We start from the raw sequence: 22,954 nt of genomic DNA, 5'->3' as shown, positions 1-22,954 counted from the left end.
TAAGCACGGGACATATATACAACAAGCATTTTAAAGATAATTTTTAAGAACAATATAAATGGTTATATAATGTGGAAATCAACTACCTACAGGATGCATAAAAGAAATGGCTAACTTGATGTTTGTTTATACAATGAGTAATTTGAAGCATGAGACTTCTTATAATATCATACCTGTGTAAAACATTACTGTCTTTCAAAAAACATTACTTTCTCTCAAATAAATTCAGGCAACAAGCTGACAAGCTTTGGAAAATTGGTAGGTATCTCAAAATGCCAAAGATAAATGTAAAAATAATAAATAGAACTCATGAGTGGAAAAAACTTAACATATCATTTCATATAATTAAAATATGCATATATAACATTTCACCTCTAAACTATGATCTATAGTTAAATCTAAACAAACTTTTTTTTTTTTTTACAATTACCATATAGCATATTTTAGGCAACATCCTCACCATCTCTCTTCAAATAAACTACACTAGACCAAAGATTCTGAGCCTCAGCACCACTGACTGACAGTTGAGGCCAGATAATTGTTTTGAAGGCTGTCGGATGAACTGCAGCACTTTTAGCAGCATCCTTGGCCTCTCCTTCCCCAGTTGTGACAAATAAAAATGTCTCCAGACATTAGCAAATGTCCACTGTCAGGCATAATCACTCCAGTTGAGTACACTACATTGGATAAATGCTGCCAAACATCTCCAGTTAAGTAACTTCCACATTTTTATGTTCCATTTTCTAATTATCTGAAACCTAATTAAAATATAGGTTCCTCTCTGGGGAACAGTTGGTTACTATTACCATTACCCCTCTACTTCACTAAATTTTGTACAAATAAGAAACTTAGTTGTTATGTACATCTACTACTGGGGAATAACATGGCAAAATACACTTAACAAAATAAAGGAATAGTTCACAGAACCAAATGCATAAAAGATTTAGCAGTTGAAATCAATCATCAGAAAGGAAATATTAAATACTTTGTGCAAGTAAAACTATGCTGTTAGCACTCACCTAATTCTGACTTTATCATTTTGATCAGGCTTTCCTTCCCTGAGACAGATTTTTTTTTCTTGTCCTCATAAAAGCAAGTTAAATTATTAATGCTAATGAAGGAAAGTGTAAACATGGTCAATAGCAGATAATCCAAATAGTTTGATCTGGGAGGACATATAGTTTTTATTTTTTTTTGCAATCATCTGGATATGAATCCAGATGCTAAAATTAATTTAAAGTACCTGAATCTCTAGAAGATGGAGGTAAGAGAGACGAGTATAAAATTACTTGAAGAATTTGGGCCAAGGTTAAATACTCATTAAGGACAACTGAATGTGGACTATAATTTTTTCCAAACATTTTCATGTGATGTAATTGTTTATATCCAGACACAATAACCAAATACAAAATAGAATGCAAGACTCAATTTATGGTTTGTAGTTTAAAAAGAATCTCTTTATTAAACCTGTTACAGTAGGATCCACGTTTTAAAATATAAATACAAAAAAGTTCTAGGATTGTCACCAAAAATGTAATCAATGAGCGATGGTATTAGAAGTTATTTTCCTTTACATCTGCTTCTCTGAATTCTCTTTTTTTTTTTTAGAATGAATGTGTATTTTTTATTCAAGTCGCAAGCAAATTTTTTGCACTTCCCTTTTCCACCAATTTTATCACAGTTTATGTCCTATCGACTAGGATTCTGGCCGTATTCTTGTTTCCTGGGTTTTATTTCAAACTGTCTTGAACTTTTCCTACACTAACTTTTGTTAAAGGCATTTCCTATTAACTAAAGTTAAAAGGTGACCTTTGAGAAACAATTTCAGATAGAAATTATGCATAAAAAGCCAGCTATCTTATAATTAGATCCTCGAGTTAGAAAGTGAATACTCTATGCAACGTAAGACAAACCATAGCTCTTACCCTTCTATTTCCTGGTTTAACGAGAACGTCAAATTCCTTTTTAAAAGAGTACACATATACATTTTCAACTTGGCATTCCATATTCAGTAAAAAACTGTTCAGATTTTAATTACTGTGGAATTTTGACAATTTTACCAATGGCGAAGCTGAATTTTACCTCACTGTTACCTGGCAAAAAGCAAATAACATTTTACGATTCCAAATGTTTAATCTGGTAAAAATGAGAATATACTTCAATCAAGAACTTACCATCCAAAAAAATAGTATTGTTATCTTGTCATATGAGTTTCTCATTACATTTTTGCAGTCCCTACATATTTAGAATGTAGCATTCACATAATACTATAGTCCATGAAAAGTGTATATTCTTTTATTGTTTTTGTTCATACATGTCATTTCAACTTTCAATAGTAAAATTCAATAAATTTGATTCCTTAATCATAAAAACTTGCTTTACACATTATTTACATGTTGCCAAAGTCTACAGCCATACAAAACATCACAAGGATTTGACTCTATGCATGGTACCATCACACAGAAAGAGGGAACTAATCAAGTAACATACATTCAAAGATTAAATTGTAGATGTGTACAGTGTATTTGGCACTGTTCATTAACATTATAACACATTCTTCTCTTAAGACAGGCATTATTAAGCCTTAGTCACAATATACCAGAATTTGCTATTCACATCAAAACCAGCTTTCAAACCTTCTAACAGTAATCAGTGTTAAGAAACAAAACACAACCAGAATTTGGGAATGGAATTCAAACCCTCCAATCTCTTGCTAAGCTCCAAGCTGCCATCCATAAGGTAGGTTTAATTTGATAATTTTTCCATTGTGGGCAGTGTCAAGAAGAAACAATTTAAAGACAATATTCTTCAAAACACATCAAGACAAACAACACGATTCTTTAAAGTTTTTATCAGTTCTTCTTGGGAGTGCAAAGGGACTGCTGATAATGCATAACTAGTAGATGATTTGGGCAGGAATTACAGAATGACTGATGTCATTCAAATTGTGGAGACTGTACTAACAGTTAAACTCATGGGAAGGATCTGGAATGCCTATATCTGAAATCAGAATCCTCAGCAACTTGTTTTAAGGGTCTCTTCCTACTTAGGACTATAACAGACTCAGGTCACAGGTTACAGATTTACTGTAATGTGTAACACTACACTGCTGTGAAATATAAGAAGAAATAAAAATACAAAGACTCAACTATTAAACCTTTAGTGGCTTTGGCTATATTGCAGTGGATAATTTATTTGCCTGACTTCATTTTAACAAATATTATTAAATCCCTTCACTTCAATCGGGCCCATTAAATTTAATTCATTAAAACCATATATATTCCAGAATGTTTAAAAAAGACACATGTTTATAAAAGGCATAAATTCAGTCTTCAACTAAGGCCAAAAAGCCTCAATAGAACATGCATGACAGTACAGGGGAACAGAAATAAAAAATTCTCTGGTAAAATTTAGAGATATGCTGTAGCATCACACAAAGCTTTTAGCAATAAATTAAGACTTAAAAAAAAAGTCTCACAATGTACAAAAGAACTACAATGTGCAAAGTAATATCACTGAACCAAAATTTAGTTTATATCATTTTATTTCAAGTGTTTTTTAAAATCATAAATGGGGTTTTGGAATCCAAAGTCAAAACATTTATTCTTCGTAGCCTCAGAATTTGGCAAGCAATTCCAGACCTTGCTTTCCAAATCCAGTCTTCTTTGCTATTTTTCAGACTCTGAGACCTAGTTTTTAAACTACTCCCTTCTAAACATACAATTTTGGATAACTATTGTGCACTTGTTAATAAGATTCTTCTGAAAACAGCCCATCAAATATAAAGAATAATGGTTTCTGTCCGAGTATCAGCAGTGAGGGAAGAAAAACTAAACACCTATCAAAAAATCATTTCTTCATTTAAAAAGGAACAGAACCAGTGCTGTTCTCTGCCATGAAAGAGAACATGCAAAATTAAATTACTTTTGTAGACTTTGGTAATGTTTTATTACCTACACAGGCCTCAATCTTACTTAAAGATCATATTTTTACGCAAAGTCACCGTCAGGATTTATTAAGTAAAAATCCTGGGTACTAACATGGTCCTAAATGTGCTATTCCAAAGAGGAACAGGTTACTTTTGAGGAAAAGAGCTGCCTCGGTAATTTCCCTCAAATGCTTATTTAAATAAACACAGTTAATGGAAATTTTTTAAACCAGCTTTGGGTACTATCTAGCCCACTGCCCACCAAACAGAAAAGGAGATCAAAACTTTCTTTCCTTATTCAGGAAAGTTTCACCTTTACTTTTAAGATTACAACCTTTTCACCTTTTATGACTGCCTCATACAATATTTAAAATTTTTTTAATTCTGCATTTCAATGTTGTAAGAGTTCTTTTTCAAGTGATCTTCACAACCCAGAACACAGACAACAGAGCGACATTTTCAAGTCACACTGACAATAACGAAGAGATGAAAATGGACGGATGTCTGAAAATAGGTATTCCCTCTGCTCCAAAGGTGAGCAAACTTTTAACATGTGAACAACACAGAACTCCATTCCTCTGGAGATCCCTCAAACTCAGAATGCTTCCATTTAATACGTCAATATACTATTCTTAAAAATTAAAGTTTGGTCACTTGGAAAGAATGAACAAAAGTTATTCCCCTCCCCCCCCAAAACAACAACAAAACAGCTTTAACCACCCCTTTCTCTCCCCACAAAAAAGGGAAGTAGTTGGGGCTGAAGCCTGTAAATCTGAAATTTCAGCTCCTAAAACATCGCTGCTATTTGCTCAAAGGTGCAAGTCCACATATATCCTCCTCCAATACTTCCCCCATTTATAAGTTTATTTCCACACACGCACACACACACACACTCACACACACACTCACTCACTCACATGTACTCTTACTCTCAAGTAAGACACTTTTTTGTGTTTGTTGATAAATTATGAGGATTATGAACTAGGTGTGTACAGGGTTTCATAGGTGCTTTGTAAACATCAGAGTCACTTGAGTCCTTTTCTCCAAAAGCCTGAAATCAAATTACACAACCAGGGATCACTATTTTCCCAGACGCTGTTCACAGGCTGCATATTGACAAAGGGCAGAGAAAAAGTCCTCATAACTGATGTTCAGGTGGGAAGGCAAAGAGCTGAAAAAAAAATAAAAGGAGAAAAGAAGCAATTAGATGATATGCTGTAATTTGGAGGGGGAGCCAGACGGGTAATGACCAAAAAGATTAAGGACAGAAGAAAGTAAATTATAAGCCTAGAGTACATCAAACTATTTCTACTAAATGATTGTTAAACTCACTGTGAAACAGTTCAAATAAAATATAATCCCTCCTTTCACAAGAAGAGAAAAGCAAATTGTAGAGAGATGGAGATTCAGAACGTTTTTTTATTTCCAAGTTTCTAATTTTTATTTTTGAGGCTCCCTAACAATCTTGCACCACCAGGCATCTAAGACATAAATGTCATCTGATAGATCTCGTCTCCCTCCTTTGAAAAACCTTGTGTCTAAACCATGAATTTCTATACTACTTTTAAAGAACACAAGGCAAGATTCTGCTGATAAAATTTATTTAAATTTATTAAAACTGGTAGGTGAGTCTACAAAAGATTAAAGCAAGAACAAAAGTGGCAAAGTACCATAAACGCTGCACCGGACTTCAGCCTTTCTGAAGGCAATCTACTTAGGATGATAAGACTTATCCTTTGCTCACACAGATCTATGGAGCATTTGAACAAAAAATTTATACATTATGTTTCTTTTATTTGTTTTTGAGATTTTAAAGGGATTTTTAGAAAGTATTTTAGTTTTATTGGAGTATAGTTCATTTACAGTGTTGTGTTAGTTTCAGGTATATCGCAATGTGATTCAGTTAAACATATACATATAGTCTTTTTTTGTGTGTGTATGTGTGTGTGTTATGCGGGCCTCTCACTGTTGTGGCCTCTCCCGTTGCGGACCACAGGCTCCGGACGCGCAGGCTCAGCGGCCATGGCTCACGGGCCCAGCCACTCCGCGGCATGTGGGATCTTCCCGGACCGGGCACGAACCCGTGTCCCCTGCATCGGCAGGCGGACTCTCAACCACTGCGCCACCAGGGAAGCCCAGTCATTCTTTTTTAGATACTTTTCTCATATAGGTTATCACAGACTATCAGGTAGAGTCCCCTGTGCTATATATACAGTAGGTCCTTGTTGGTTTACATTATATTTCTAATTCTAAGGATAAAGTGAAAATTACTAAGAGACATAACTTACAATGAATTCATTGGAATGTTAGCCCATTTTCAATTCTGACACTTTTATACTTTGGAATATTCTTTTATCCTCCAAGATGAAGGCACAGTGTAGTGCTAGAGAGATTCAGAACCTATTAAAGCATAAGTCCAGATTAATGCAAAACTGGAGAGCTATTTATAAAAGATCTCACTCAAATTTACTTCAAGAACTCGGCTTTGTCAGAGTAAAGCCAGTGTTACTTGAACAGTTTACAAAAGTCAGGCTGAATGCTGGCAGAGCAACACAGCATCCCCACATGATGATTACTGAAGCCATGTGGTGAGCAACCAATAAATGAACAATATTTATCTCCACAATTTTCGATTGCTCAAGGGGGCAACTACAATGTGAAGACAAGCACTTTTAAGACAAAGTGAATACACAGCCAGAGGGTTTCCCCTTAAGTATTTTAAAGACTTAAAATAATTTTCAGTAATTAACATTAAAAAAAATCTCAAATTTATACAGCTTTACTTTGATGTTTTGGACATTTCAAACAGAATCAGAGCCAAGATCTAGTCAGATTATAAGACTCACATTAAGAATTCTTCAGTCACATGAACATAAGAAAAGGACTAAACAAACCTACCATAATGAACTCCTGCCTGACCCTGTGGTTCTCTTCAGCTATGTTTTCATTATCCTTCCTTTTCTTCCCTTGCCAGGTTTACTGAGATATAACTGACAGATAATCTTTATCCTTCCTCTTACTGCTAAGAATTCTGAAATAAGCCTCCTGTTTCCCTCCATTTCCTTATCTCTTAATAATCTCTGCTATCAATCTTTTACCTTATTCACTCTACTGAAATGATATTCTCAAGGACAAATGTTAACGACTTTCTTTTTGCTAAAAGCTTGCTTCCAATGTCTTCAAACTACCCACTTTCCTAGGTTGTCTTCATTTTACGCCCTTTATCAACAGCCTCATCTCCTATCACTCCTCAAGAAGCACTTAGTGTCACCACCCCTCAGTGACTCAGAAGCAGTCTTGTTATTTCCTGGTCTGTCCCATCAGGGCTCCAGTCTTCTCTACATTGTGATCAAGACACTTTTCCTGTCATCACAGTGCTTACAGTCTGGTGGACGGTAGACAAATAGAGAGCAAACCTCAAAATAACATTATACAGCTATAAGAGACATATGTACAAAGATCTGTGGGAAAGCCTGTTAGGTGCCAGGATCTGATGCCCATGATCAGATTTAAATCCTCAACTCTGGATTAAAATGCCCATTTTACAAATACAGAGAAGTTTCAATAGCTTTCCAAAGTCATGTTAACAAGCTGCATAGCCAAGACTCAAACCAAGATCTATGTTCTAAGACATACTCTTCCTACCAAACCACTCCCAACCTCACAAAATATCACCGCTACCTTTCTTAAAGCCCACCTGAAAGGCACCTGAAATGACTTGGGAAACCCCCTGGGGTGGGGGGAGGAAGAGATAAGAGAAACACATATCACCATAAAGAAACCCAGAGTTTGGAGATTTGGGTTCTAATTCCACTTTATTACAAGCTTGAGTAATGTCTCTTCCCCATTTTCCTGGCCTATGAAATGAGGAGGGCAGTACCGGATGACCTACAGCCCTCTCTGACCCTAACATGCTACGTGTTCTTTTCGTCTCCCTCCTGCCCCCAGCTTGAAGCATTTCATACAGGACCCCTTGGTACTGTTCTCTTCTATGAACACATTAGGGAAGTCCTCTATTCTCACAGGTTCAACTACTTCTACTTCCTAGGTACTGACAACTCCCAAAGATCCATCCTTAGCCTTGACTTCTCATCCAAGCATCAATTCGACATCTTCATCTGCTCTCTTAAGTATTTCCATCTAAACAGACTCTGGCCTCAAAATTTTCTTATTCCTGAATTCAACATCTTCCCTTCAAAATCAATGGTCCGTTGACTTTCCCATTTGTCTCAATAACACCATAATTCACCCAGTCACTTAGGCTTAAGAACTTAGGAATCATTTCATTTCTACTCTAGTTTTTACTGCAATTATTGATAGTAAAGTGCTAGGCCTGCAAGTATACTTGGTAATTAGTTCTCATGAGAAAGAAAATTTGTAGTATATTCCTCCTAAGACCCAGAATTTAAATATATTCTAAGGGTCCTAAGTCTCTCCTTTATTTTAAATCAGGGGTCTGCAATTACAGCCCAGGAGCCTGCCACCTGTTTCTTGTAAACAAGGTTTTATTAGAACACAGTCACACACATTTGTTGACATACTGTCCATGCTTGTTTAGCTATACTAGCAAGTGTTTAGTGGCAACAGAGAAGAGCAGTTCCAAGAGACTATATAGCCCACAAGGCCTAAAATATTTACCCTCTGGCCCTTTATACAAAAAGTTTGCCAAATAAGCAGTTACATTCTCATCAGTGTATTCTCCCATAAATTATAGGCATGGCCTCATCACTTGTCTTTTTACCTCACCCTTGCCCAAACCCAATCTACTCTAGTACATAGTTGCCCAACAAATCTTCCAGAATCATCATTCCCACATTACCCACAGGCTCATCAATTTCCTACTGCCTCTCTAAACAATTATACACATTCCTTATGCTGATATTTAAAGCATTCCCAATGTCAACACCCCCAAACAATTTGATTTCACCTTATACTGCTATCTAACACTAACTCTCTGCGTTGGTGTGGCCAGCTCCCTATTTCTTTCAAAGGCGATGTTCACGCCCTGCCCCTCCCCCCAGCCTTTCTTTTTTTTCCCCCTTGCTCACCCCCTACACTTCCCACCTTTTCTTTAATTACAAAAATTCTACCCATTTTATATACCCTGGATCAAGTCACATCTTTTCTGTGGAATCAACAACTCTGGCCCACAGCTTTCTCTCTCACTCCTGATCTCCTACGATGATTAGTTTCAATACCAAACATTTGCACAACCACATGCTCTCTTGTGTCTGAATCATTGATACAGGTTTTTATTTCACCACTGATACTGTCAAATACCTGAGGGAAAGGGTCCAGTATTATAATTCTTTGGGAATTCCCACCACATCTAGCACGGTGCTGGGTTCAAGAAACTCTTGCTGGATCGAACCAAAGTCAGTACACTTTTAATTACTTACACAATCTCAGTCAACCTGATGTGCCAGGGAAGAAAGCCTAGTGTGCTGTCCACAGGACCAAACTTCAATACTAAATCAGGATCAGGGAAACCATTTGAACCTTGGAAAGATAAAAAGACACATGAACTTAATACACATTGCTTACCAAAAAACGACCAATGGCAAAATCTGTTCATCAAATTGGTTTCTTATGCTTTACGTATCTGTTCTCTTCAGAAGCTTCATTTGTATGTTTCCATACCCCTATTCCATGGCCCAACATCTACTTTTATATCTATGTTATTTCCAAATGTGGAAGTTTTCTCTAAAGGCCATTTAACTGGATTGATTACCTGATAAGGAGACGTAACACAACTCCCATCCTAAACCCTACAAGTAGCCCCCAAATCCCATCTATCTTTCAAGACTCAACTTAAGTGTTCTCTTCGCATCCTGGGACCCTCACTGCTTTAAGGACTTAATACTTATTCTGGCCACAGAACTAAGTAACTTCAGAGATGAAAAGCAACTTAAAAAGTTATCTACTCTCCTTCCTTCCCCATGCTCTGATTTTACAGAGCAAGACCAACTCCAGAAAGACCAACTTCTAGCTATATAGTACAAATGTTCTCAGTATTCCCCAGAGCCCAAGCTCCCTGGGAGGGGAAAAGGAGACTGTACACCTGCATCAACCAAGTTCTGGCCATTTTTTGCTTCACAGACTGGTTTCCATATGAGATCTGGCTTGAGAGAAAAATGAGATAGAAATATTTCAACTGCTTAAAAATAAAGTAAAGTAAATCTTAAAATAAAGAATCACTGGTATAACAGAAAAGATGCTTTAATCCAAGAGACTCAGGTTTTAACAGCTTCTAATAACCTCAGTTCAGCCACTAACTTTCTGGTCACACAGTCTCTCCAGGGCTTAGTTCCTCATTTGTTAAATAAGGGGACTGGATTAGACAGGTCCCTTCAGCAGTAATAAAGAATTATTTCCACAACAAAGTCTCTTTAAAAGTCTATGTGGCAGAGTGAATAGACTAAGTAGAACACATACTCTTCTTCCTGCTAAAAAAGCAAATCCTCTTTAGTACACACACACAAAAAGAAAAGGCAAGAAGGTACTTCTGGCTAATAGTGGTGTGAAGAGGGTGACGAATCCTCTCCAAAAATAACATGTATTAAACTGGACAAAACCAATCACTTAAGAGCACTGGATATTAACCAGAGCAGATGACTATTCTTTAAAAAAACAAAACACCAGCTAGAGCTTCAGGTAAGAACTGTAGGTCTTTTGGTCTTCCTGCCTGGGAATGCCCCTAACCCCCATGTCTCTATCTCCATCAACTGAAGGAAACAGTAGTTTTACCAGCAGGGGACTGACAGCAAAAGCTAGCAGATTTGCTGCTTGTAGCCAAAATATATGGACTCAATTTGGAGGTTGTGGGCAGGAGGGAGGGAGCAATGGTGAAAACCTATGGACTCAAAAGGAAAACCCACAGCTTTGTTACCCCGAGGTTGTAGCCCCCCATTAGGGCAAGCAGAACAATGGATAGAAATTTAACAGGGAGATGCTGGAAACACTGGTTCATTTAAGCTCTCCATATATCCAGGCTGACTAGGAAAATACCACATGCAAGGGAAGAAGGAGGGCAAGCAGGACAGGGTGGCAAGAAAGTCCAGTGAAAGGTAACAGCCAAGGAGACCTGAGAACTGACTTGAATGCACCCTCCAACATCACACAAAGATCTTGGAAGCCTTACAAATTTAAGGTGTTTGAGCACAACCAGTGTGCAAACCACTGTCTGACACATTAAACTATGCAGACACAGAATGCCAGACTAAAGAATAAAATTAAAAATAGAAAAACTGAGCAGAGACAGCAGTAGTCACCTGTATTTATAGACAATATAATCCTGTATTTAGAAAATTCTAAGACTCTACAAAAACAACTACTAGAACTACTAAGTGAAATTTCAGCAAAGCAGGATACAAAATCAGTATTAAAAAAAACCAACCTGTATTTCCATATATTATCAACAAACAATCTGAAAATAAAGTTAAGAAAAAATCTCATTAACAGTAGCATCAAAAAGAATAAAAGTCTTAGGAATAAACTGAAAAAAGTAGAACTCTATACCCTGAAATTATAAAACATTGTTATGAGGAAAATTAGGACCCAAATAAATGGAGAGATATACTATGTTCATGGATTGGAAGATGAACATAGTGAAGATTGTGAAGATGGCAATTCTCCCCAAATTGAGCTACAGACTCAATCCCTATTAAAACAGAGTTTGTTTTTTTAAATTGAGAAACTCATCTTAAAATGTATATGAAGATGTAAAGGACCCTGAATAGCTAAAACTTTGAAAAAGAAAATCAAAGTTGAAAGATTTACACTACTTGAATTTCATAGTTTATTACGGTAGGCTATAGTAATCAAGACACTGCAGCATTTTAAGGACAGACATATAGACCAATGGAATAGAATAGAAAGTCCAGGAAAAAACTCACAGATTCATGAAAAACTGATTTTCAATAAAGGAGCCACAGTAATTAAAGGGGGAAAACACAGTCTTTTCAACAAGTGGTGGTGGATAAATAACTGGTATCCCTTACCTCACATCATTCACAAAAATTAAGTTAAAATGGATTAGACTTAAATATAATAGCTAAAGCTATAAAAATTCTAGAAGAAAACAAAGCAGTTGCTTCATATTGGCAATAAGAGTGGAGATTAACTGCAGTCACAAGGGAACTCTTGGGGGCGACAATATTCAGAGGGTTTGCTTCTGTCAGATTAATGAGTTAACTTAAGGATTATGTACATTTTCGTTTATCATGGGTCTAAAACCCCTGCAGTCAATACATGGTCTCCAAAGGCTATCTGAAGGATTACCTTTTGTCCCTGCATCACTTTTAGGACATCCTCAAAACTACTCTCTGGTTAGGGACTTATAGGATCCAGGAAACAGTCAACACCCCAGTAACCTCTGCCTCGAGAACTCCTACAATGGTTTACTTGAAGCCTATTCATTCAGCCTCGATAGTTAGGCAATGACAGAGCAGAGAATAGAAAAGTAGGGTAAGAAGTGAATAGTCAATGAAAGTAGGGAGTTAGTGAGACCAAGAGGCCAGAGAGGGACTGTGCTCTGTAATGGACATGTCAAAACAGAAGAAACAAAGAACTGAGGGTTAAATAAATGACTGAGAATTAGAAAATGGATGATTAATAAGTAAGGTAAATGGAGAATCTATGTGAATGAATAAAAAATATGTCTGAAATTGTATGGCTATAGAAGCTATCAACAGACATGAATTTGTTAGAAATATTGCCTTTCTTCAAAAGGATCAAGGATAATGCTAATAAGCAAAAAAAACCATAAAGTTAAGGCAAAAAGTTCCTAGGGAACTTTAGAGAGAATAAGCAAACTAAAGGCTTTTATAAACAATTGAAGAAAAACAGATAAAATATGTTACACTTGGTATAACGTGACAAATATAGTGGTAAAGTTGGTATAACATAAGAGAAAGAATACTATAAAAGGAGTCACGGATGATAGCAGTATAATATTCTTGGGATTGTTTCCTAAATAGCTATTAAGTTCAAACTTAATATTCAAGAGAGTTCAAACTAAAAAGAATGAGGAACACTGTATGTCAATTATATCTCAATAAAACTGGAAAAAAATAAATCAAAATAAATTTTAAAAGAGGGAGGCAGAAGCAGAAGACCTATTTTTAAGAATATTCATCACTTCCCCCCAAATCCTTTTAGATCGATCCTCTCCTTTACCAATAATTCCTCATGCAAGTCAGGGGAATACAAATTTCATTATCTCAAAACTATTTTCACATGTGTGTCTCTAAACTTCAGAAACATAACAAGTATAATGACAACAACAATAAAATGGAACTTAGATAGTCTCCTTCATATTGTACCCTTGTGGGACAAAACTAAGAACAAACATATATGACTTACTAAGTAAACTGTCTAACATATCTACATCCAAATCTGTGCATTTCTTTTGCTGCTGAGCTACTAACTGGCAGAAGTCTTGAGCAGCTCTCACAATATCTGCTTTTCCATCTTCTGGGGACAGCACCTTCACTGCCGATTGGCAATTTAAAACTGGAGGAAAAAAAACAAGATATTTTTAAAAATACCCTCTTCCAGATATATTTCAAAATAACTTAAGGACTATGTACATTTTTGTTTATCATGGGTCTACAACCTATGATATTAAGAAATATTAAGTTCAGACTAAAATAAAAGTACAGTTCTTATAGTAAACAAGAATCTTTTAAGCCCTTCAATTTCAATATTAAAACATACCTGGCTACTCTCCTCTGAAAGAACCAATATATAACATTTGTGTATATATTTACATACAGCCTTCTTTTCAAAGTGCTCAGAATGACCTTGTATCTGTGAATAAATCCTCTAGAAAACAGAAATTTTAATTATAGGGTAACTTACAATTTCCTACTCAAAACGCCATCTACAATTCTAGTACAGTCAGCAATAACGCAGAAGACAAAAATGAAGACTATAGGAAAAAAATGTGCTTCAATAGAATATGAATTGTCTGTAGCACACACATCCACCTTATCAAATTCTGATTCTGTGGAGCTGTTTTACAACTGATAGGATTCTAGGTAACTGACAGCAATGCCCAATTCTTTTTTTTCTTTTTTTAATTAATTAATTTATATATTTATTTTTGGCTGTGTTGGGTCTTCGTTGCTGTGCGTGGGCTTTCTCCAGTTGTGGCGAGCGGGGCCTACTCTTCATTGCACTAGGTGGGCTTCTCATTGCGGTGGCTTCTCTTGTTGTGGAGCATGGGCTCTAGCCGCAGGGGCTTCAGGAGCTGTAGCGCACCAGGCTTAGCTGCTCCGCAGCACATGCAATCTTCCCGGACCAGGGCTCGAACCCATGTCCCCCTGCGTTGGCAGGCAGATTCTTAACCACTGCACCACCAGTGAAGTCCCAATGCCCAATTCTTGTTTATGCAATTCTTTGCCTGGTAGAGGTTCAATTATGTTCATTCTAATCCCATTGAAAAACAAGTTTTGCCTCTATTCACATATTTATTTCAATATTTCTGATCTATAAATATCTCCATTCTTTGGATTCTCTTTGAATTGGCTGTAAAATCTACCTGGTTCCTGGTTGTTTGAGTTAAATAAAATCTTTAACATGTGTTTATTTTTTAATATCCATGAGTCATGATTTTATCTTTTTCTGAATATTATCTTTTAACAAGATGAAGAATGAAAAGTCTAACTCTGGTGATTAAAGATGGTGATAATAAAGACTAACAGGGCAAAATTAATAAGTAAATGAATGAGTAACAGAATCTGCCTTGAAACACAAAACATATCTGCATATGTTAGATATTCAATTTTACACTCACACTTACCTTGATCATCTTTGTCATTACTATTTGCAAACTCTGGTGAGTATTTGGAACAATCTAAGCCCAGGAGTTCCTGCTGTTGTTTTAAAATTTCATCCATCAATCTGGAATTATTTCTTTTGAAAATACCTTAAAAAGAGAAAAAAGGGAATCCCAACTAGGTTAATTTATCCTCTTCAATGATTAACGGATGCTTGTTGTGAAAACAACACTGGATCCAGAACTGAACAATTTCCAAGTGAATCACTGATGACTAATCCTAAACTAGAATCTAAAAGGAAAACATGACAACAAAACTCTGTTATTACAAGAGTCTGGCTTTGGGCTAAAGTCAAAAAAAAGGACAGGGGTAACAACTCTGTGTCAATATGAATATGAGAGAAATTTAGACCTAGAAAGAAATTTTAAGAGACCATTTACTTGACACCTTTATTTACAGATTAAGAAACGGATGCCCAGGCCTCAGTAAGACCATTAAGAGACTTGTCAGAGAACTTATAAACTGCAGCAGTGATCCAAAGCTTCTATCTTCCTCTCTCCCAGCCTAATGTAATTCCCCTACAGATTTACTCTGTGCACACAATACTATCACCTCAATTTGATTCATTTGTTCTTATGGTAAGAAGAAATAATATGAATTATGTAAAAAGCAGAGAATAGACAAAAGTACAGAAAGCAAAATTTAGTAAATTCAAACAAAGCATGAAAATATATTACATAAAATTGTTTCTGATCCTCCAACCATGCACAGAAAAATTAAAACTATAATGACTATCATATCACTGAGAAAGATGAAGGAACTATGTGACATATATTTAGTGTAAAACTAATACAGAGAGCTCTAATTAAAAACAATTTGGCTATTTTCAGAGAGGCCAGCTTTCTAGTGGCCATCGCCTTTTTGATCTTTAAAAGTGTTCCTTCTCTGTATTCTCAGTCCTGTCTTTAAAACGGTTCAAAGATTAACTGTGAGAGAGAACATAATAAGTATATACATAAAATAGCACAGAATCTGCTGAATACGCTGTATAGTGGCAACTTGGTTGAATATGTGTAATAGCAGTTCAAGGATGAAAGCAGTCTCTTCGGTAGGGAAACACTTTGTAAACAAACAAGCAAGACTTCAGCTGAGCTGAGCTCAGAAAGTTAAAGTGAAGAAAATGGAGAGGATAGTTAGATGGGGAAGATGCTTAAGAAAAAAAGCACTGAATGCTCAAAAGGCAGACAAATGCTGCTGGTACAAATGATTTGAGAAAAGGGGCAAGGGAATAGGCCTAATTTTTATTCATTTTGCCTACCCAATAGGTAACCACTCATTTCCTGTGGAAATGTGTGGAAATCTTTATCTTTAGGAAAACCAACCTGGTGACAGTTTGGTTGTTGGTGATAGAGAAAGCCTGGCAGCAGACTACTGCAATATTCCACACATAATTTGATAAAGCTGTGGAAAAGGATTCACTACAAAAGACGAGTTGAGAGAATAAAGAATATGACTTGATTAGAGGTGCACAGAGAAAATTCTGTGACTTTAATCCTGGATAACAGAAAATGATAACATTTTTAAAAAGAAGGGAAATTCTACAAAGAGAACTGGTTTGAAGGAAAAGACAAGTTTAGTTTTAGACAGGTGATGACAGAATATTTAAGTGGGATTATTGTAAAAGTGATTAAGAGACACGAGGAAAGGGTGTTCAAAAGAGGTCATATAAGCACCAAGTGGGTAGGGCTCTTACTGTTTTGCTTACAAACACAGGGCCCTGAGGCTAGCACAGGGCCAAGCACAGAACAGACACTCAACAAATAAATGTTGGTAGCAAGACCATGACAGGTCAGAGACCTGTTTCCTTCTCAAAATCCTATCCTCATCCCAGCTCGTGTGAGTATCTTCCCTTGGATCAACTCCCAATCTGCTCCTTGAATGGCCGCTTCTCACTCTGCACTGAATCCTTTTCCTCTTTCCCTCTAAATGGAGATTACTCCTCAGAGTTCCTACTTCAGCCCTCTTCGTGTCCATGTGCTCCTCCCTCTCTGGTTCTAGTCACTCATGGGACTTTAATACCACTCAGCGTCAGGACCAGGGTAATATGAATAAGACAAAACTGGGGGGAAGGGGTGGAGGGTAGTTTACAAAAAAAACCAGTAATTAAGATTAATAATAACTTGGTGTAAAGTTATTTACATAACTGTCTTTAAAAATTAAAATTAATGCAAAACATCCATGATGAACAAAATATTAAAATTTTAAGTAAAAACAGGATCAGCATTTTGTTCCTAACATTTTCAGTTCATTCAAACATCTAATCTTACCTTGAAGTTCTGTAAGCATCTGAAAATGAACAAATCTAAAACTTGGCAGCTTATCTTTTAAAGCTAGCTCTCAAACACTTATATTACATCAGGTTAAAAAAAAGAAACAGTACTGTAAGCGTGAAACTTATATGCACTTAGGGATAAGGCCTAAAACAGAACAGGCAATATGAGAACAGTAAATATGTAAGGTTGATGGGACAATAGGTGATTTAAAATCATAACTGCTGTAAAGCTGTTTATATTTTTGTTTAAAAACAAAAACCTTGGGCTTCCCTGGTGGCGCAGTGGTTGAGAGTCCGCCTGCCGATGCAGGGGACACGGGTTCGTGCCCAGTTTCGGAAAGATCCCATATGCCGCAAAGTGGCTGGGCCCGTGAGCCATGGCCGCTAAGCCTGCGTGTCCGGAGCCTGTGCTCCGCAACGGGAGAGGCCACAACAGTGAGAGGCCCGCGTACCCCCCCCCAAAAAACAAACAAACTTAGCCCTTATTCTTGTTGTTCTATTTATAATAAAGACATCACTACCTGCTCAGTCAACCAGGCATCCTCCTTACGCTCTAGCATTATCACCACCACCCCCAATGCCCTATTAAGATGCTAAGCCCTTTACTCTTCTACAGCAATGTTTCCCTGTACCCATTTCCTTTTGTCCATTGTCCCCACTGTTTCAAGCAATAGTCTTCTTTGTAATATTAGAACCACCTTCTAATGGGCCTTCCTGCCCCTTCTAGCATGGATCACTAGACTAAGTACCAGATTGACCTTCCTAGGCTACATCTGTAATCCTCGCACATTCCAACTTTATTATCTTCAATGGCTCCCAAAATGCTTAATGTATCAAGAACAAACTGCTCAGATCAGCATTAACATTCCATCCTACGCTTCCATACTCGGTAGGTAGAAATAATGTATGTTTATGAAATAACGGAAGCTTCCAATTTCTCTACAGTACTCTATCCCCAGTATAAGGCAATTAGATTGCCTTATACTGCCCCCCCAAACACCTGGAGTGACTCCAACCTTCATCCTTTGTTACCTCCCCAGCCCCACACCTATAAAATTCTAATTCTTCACAGGCCAGCTGAAATGTCATTTACCCTCAAGAAAACTTTGAGTCCCCCAGCCAGATTGAGCCAGGCTCAATTTCTCTTCTGACTTACCTCACTCCCTCCAAATACCCACATTTTGCTCAAACTCCTTAACAAACCAATATTCTACTTTTTATTAGTTACAGCTTAACTCTCCCCAACTCCACTGTACTGTAGTCTTACTTGTGCACTTGGGTCTTACCTATTTCTTTCCCCCTAAGGCACCTTCCACATAGCAGGAGTTCAACGTTTACTTAATAAACTGAATTATCAGTGCACAGAGTGCCACCTAACAACAACAAAACCTAAAAGGACATGTCACTGAATGGAATTTTTAAGAAATTTCCAGGAAACTCTCACAATAAAAGGAGACACTTCCTCATTGCATACAGGCAGAAATTCTGTTAAAAAGAAAAAATATTAGAGGCACAAAGTACCTTCTACAAAGAAGACCTCCATGAAGTTATTTTAAACTGAACCTTTGTCTTGGCTGCTTTGGATGAAGACATGAAATTAAAAAGTATAGCTTCTGAGAAGTGCGAAATGCATAAATAAGATAGATTGCCAGCAAAATAATTCCTGATACCTCACAGCTTGACCCCCATCCAGAAATCTGATTATACTCTATGGTACTTATCTTATTTCCCATAAGCAATATTCTCAGCTTATAATTTTCTTCAGGATTCAAAGTCTACACATACACACTTCACATCACAAGAAATGCAACAAGTTATAAGAATGCCTTTGACTGAGACAGGCAACTCCTCTGGCGATATCATAATAAATTGATATGTGGAAGAGTCTTTTTCTCATATCATAATTCATCTTGTTTGCCTTCACAGAATCTAAACTAAAGCCAAAATGATGTAATATCAATAAAAGTAAAGAAACTATAACAAAAGTCATTTTATGCAAAAGGAAGTTGAGACTGTATTCATTTAGAAATAACTAATCTAAGGGAAAAACATTAGCAAATACTCAAATTTTTCAGAAACCTGTATTTTACAGAGTTATATAATAATGAACTGCAAGAATTATTTTATCCCATCCTTTTACAGATGAGGAAATAGACCCAGAAAGGTCAAGCAATTGTCCTTGGTCAAGAGTCTAAGACTTTGGACTGAAATCCAGGTCTCCTGGCTTCTAATTATTCAGTTCAGTAACTATTTCTAATGCTGATAACCAATGCTAAATCCACCTTACTATTAAATTTTGAATTTCCCTCCCCCAAAAGTTAAACTTCATAAAATAAATAAAGCTGACCCCTTTACAAATGAGCAGAATGTTTTGAAAAAAACTAAGACTAGAGCTCTTTTTAAAAAGGCTTTTAAGAAGTCACAAGGTTAACAGATATTTGAATTCTTTAAGAATGACTTGGGAATATAAAATAAGTTTTTGCAATAATGACAAAGAATTTTACATTATGCTTGTTGCTCTACAACTATATCTCAATTTCCCACGTTAGCTAACTGGAAACATATATAGAAAAGCTACATGAAAGAGCCGAAATTTTTTAAAACACACACATGCACACACCCAGAAAAACCTACAATTTCCATGAAAGAATAAAATATTATGTTAGGAAAGGTGGACCTCAGAAAGACAACAATGTTTTTGGTGTTTTTGATAAACACTAACTATACCAAATGTAGATTTCTTTTTATATCCTAAGAAATATCCTTTTCTAATTCTAGTATGATGTTCAAAGTTTAGACAATAAGGATATGTCCCCTAACCATCCTTCCTCATAAATTGAATGTCCCTTAATCTTACCATCATAATACAATTATTTCTGGTTTTTAACATTTCCTAGCCTTTGTCCACATGCATGTGTAATCTTGGCATATATGACCATGCAATTTTGTATCCTGCTTTTTTCACTTGTATAACATGTATCCTTCTTTGGTGGTAGTCTCATGATTGTTTTAACAATTGCATTATTTAAAAATAAAGGTCTGAATTCAGAAAACATTCCAAGTACAATGGGAGGCCGTTGGAAGGTTTTATTCAGAGTTTGAATAGTATTACCAAAAAAGATCACTTTGCTGGTGGGTGAAGAATGGATTATACAGGGGTCAGAACAGAACTGAAGATAAATTAAGAGGCTACTACAGCATTAATCCATGTGAAAAATAATGAAAACTCAAACTTGGACGACTACAATGAAGAACCAAAACAAGTGGCAAATTTGGGATATATTCTAGAAGATCAAGATTAGAGGTAGAACATGATGTAGAAGACTCACATCTAAATTTTTAGCTTGAGCAGTTGGTTGGAAGGTATTTTCTGAGATTGGAAAAAAGCTGAGCAAGTCAGGTTTAGGGGGGAAATTCAAGAGTACTGTTTTGGACATGTTAAGCATTTGAGATGCCTAAAGAAATCAAAGTGGAGATGTTAGGTAGGGTGAGATAAAGGAGCCTGGAATTATAGGAGAGATAAGGACTGGAGATTCAAACCTGAGTGTGAGCATTGGAACAGAGTCACACCATTCGTTTATGGCCACTTTCTGACTATACTGGCAAAGATGAGTATTTGTGACAGGGACCATACAGCCCACTAAGTCTAAAATATTTACTAGCTGGCCCTTTAAGAAAAAGTTTTCTGACCCCTGATCTAGGAGATAGGGTGAACATCAGAAAGACAAGGGCACACATACAGCACAAAATCCTAGGACATCTCAACTTTTAGAAGTGGAGAAAACAAGCCAGACATAAGGCTCAGAAGGAACAGTCAGCAAGATAGGAAGAAATCCAACCACACATGATGTCATGGAAGCCAGGAGAGAAAATATTTCAAAGAGAGTGGAATTAAGTATGTCCTATCCACCAATCAGGTTATATACTGTTCGGGATATAAAGACCTTATTGAGGTCTTTAATAGTTAAAATTACATTTTAGAATTACTTACAAGTTTCAACATTCAGTCTACCCTAACAATCAACTATGTACACATTAACTGGGTAATAACGCCATGATGTAATAGTTTTTTCGAATTAAGGGAACCAAGAGTTTAATTAAACAAGTACTCAATCAGCAAATCTTACCTGTATCCCTTAAATACTGCTTCTTCTAAAATTTACATGAACTGAATAATCAATTATAGAAAATGAGACTTTCAAAATACACGTTTAGTATTTCTTTTAGATCTGAAATTTGAACTTTTATGTGATTATTCCTTCCCTTCTATAGAAACAGATTTTTAAAGAAATATCTAGCAAGTGTTTATAAGAACAAGGGAAAGGAAGGGAAGAAAAGCGAGATAAACATTGACGCAATCTCTCTGGTTACAAAGCATCTCACCAGCTAAGGAACTAAAGTAATACTTTTTTGCAAATAAACGCCCATCCTTCGAAATAGTCTACCTTTCTTCTTTTAAACAAAACACCTAAGTAAGTAATGGTAGTTACCCTCATTTAATTCTCTAACAATCCAATTATAACACTATCAGAGTCAACCTTCAGAGAAAAAAACATATGGAACAATAATTTAAAAAAAAATCTACCAATAAAATTTTACATGACTGAAGTAGTCATAACAAAATAAATCTTACAAGCCATTAAACAATTTTATTTCAAGAGAGAGCCCCAGGAGGGCTTCCCTGGTGATGCAGTGATTAAGAATCCACCTGCCAATGGAAGGGACAGGGGTTTGAGCCCTGGTCTGGGAAGATCCCACATGCCACGGAGCAACTAAGCCCGTGCACCACAACTACTGAGCCTGCGCTCTAGAGCCCATGAGCCACAGCTACTGAAGCCCGCCTGTCTAGAGCCTGTGCTCCGTAACAAGAGAAGCCACCGCAATGGGAAGCCCGCAAACCGCAACGGAAGAGTAGCCCCGCCCCCGCTCACCGCAACTAGAGAAAGACCGCGCGCAACAACGAAGACACAATGCAGCCAAAAATAAATAAATAAAATACATAAATTTAAAAAGAGAGAGAGAGAGAGAGAAAGAGCCCCAGGATACCTCATAGAATAACAATTATACTGGAATGAGCATGTTGTACCAAGAAAGATATGCGTGATGGTGGCACAGCATACGGGAACGAGCGCTAGCTAAATTTTAAGTCCCAGTTCTTTAGCAGGAGAGATGTTTAAAATAAACTAGCCAAGTGGGCTTTCTCAGCCTCTGACTGCACATTTTTAAAATGAGAATGTCTTCCCAGACTCTGCTCACCTGACAAGGAAACAGTTCAATACAGAGCAGGAGCTCCATAAAATTAAATTTAGTTGATTAAAAAAGTCAAGTGTGTCCTACGACTCAAAGGATGAATGTTTATATTAGTAGTATGAAGAAAATTCTATTTACCTTTAAATATCTTTAACAAATTATTTCTACTACCTCTAGATAAGTACCCACTTTACCAAGACTTTAAGATGACACAACATAATCAGAAAGAGTACTAACATGACTGTACTGTGGTTACATTCTCTTCTCAGTGGAAGTCAGTACAGCATAATGCTTAAGTACCAAAGCTTTGGAATAAAATCTGATTCAAATTCTAGATCTGCCCCTTCCTATATATGGGTTCTTGGTTTTCTAAGTCTCAGTGTCTTGACTGCTAAAAGTGCTAAGGATTTAATTCACTTCTTTGCATAGCATCTAGTGCATAGTAAAAGTGCAACAAAGAGTAATTATTACTATTAAGGAAAGGTTTATTTTCATACATAAATCCAGTATGGTTAAATAGAAAGGTACTCAGAGAATGAGGTCAGTTCAAAAGCAGGACAGCGCTTTTCAAAGACAAAGCAAAACTGGGGATGGAACAATCAAGAGAGGCTACTTAGCAGGTAATAGTGAGAATGATGTACAAGGATCTATTGATAGCTTTTG

General features: G+C 36.5%; 1 protein-coding gene across 2 annotated transcripts in view; it reads right to left on the bottom strand.

The window, feature by feature from the left end:
- Positions 1–2,279: 2,279 nt before the first annotated feature.
- Positions 2,280–22,954, bottom strand: part of NUS1 (NUS1 dehydrodolichyl diphosphate synthase subunit) — a 27,070-nt gene continuing 6,395 nt past the window's right edge. Inside the window, exons 2-6 of one of the 2 annotated variants that reach the window (XR_012324802.1) lie at positions 14,733–14,858; positions 13,292–13,441; positions 9,328–9,427; positions 6,217–6,328; positions 2,280–5,099 (exon numbers count right to left, since the gene is read on the bottom strand). Coding sequence is in view for 1 of the 2 variants with exons in the window: in XM_019929641.3 (XP_019785200.2) it covers positions 5,009–5,099; positions 9,328–9,427; positions 13,292–13,441; positions 14,733–14,858 (467 nt within the window). In the remaining variant the exon portion in view is untranslated. The remainder of the gene's footprint in view (positions 5,100–6,216; positions 6,329–9,327; positions 9,428–13,291; positions 13,442–14,732; positions 14,859–22,954) is intronic. The other variant, XM_019929641.3, reaches the window with a different exon arrangement.

Source organism: Tursiops truncatus, chromosome 12, assembly GCF_011762595.2.
Source record: "Tursiops truncatus isolate mTurTru1 chromosome 12, mTurTru1.mat.Y, whole genome shotgun sequence".
NCBI classification, from domain to species: domain Eukaryota; kingdom Metazoa; phylum Chordata; class Mammalia; order Artiodactyla; family Delphinidae; genus Tursiops; species Tursiops truncatus.
The sequence above is the reverse complement of the archived record's forward strand: the minus strand, read 5'-3'. Positions and strand labels throughout refer to the sequence as shown.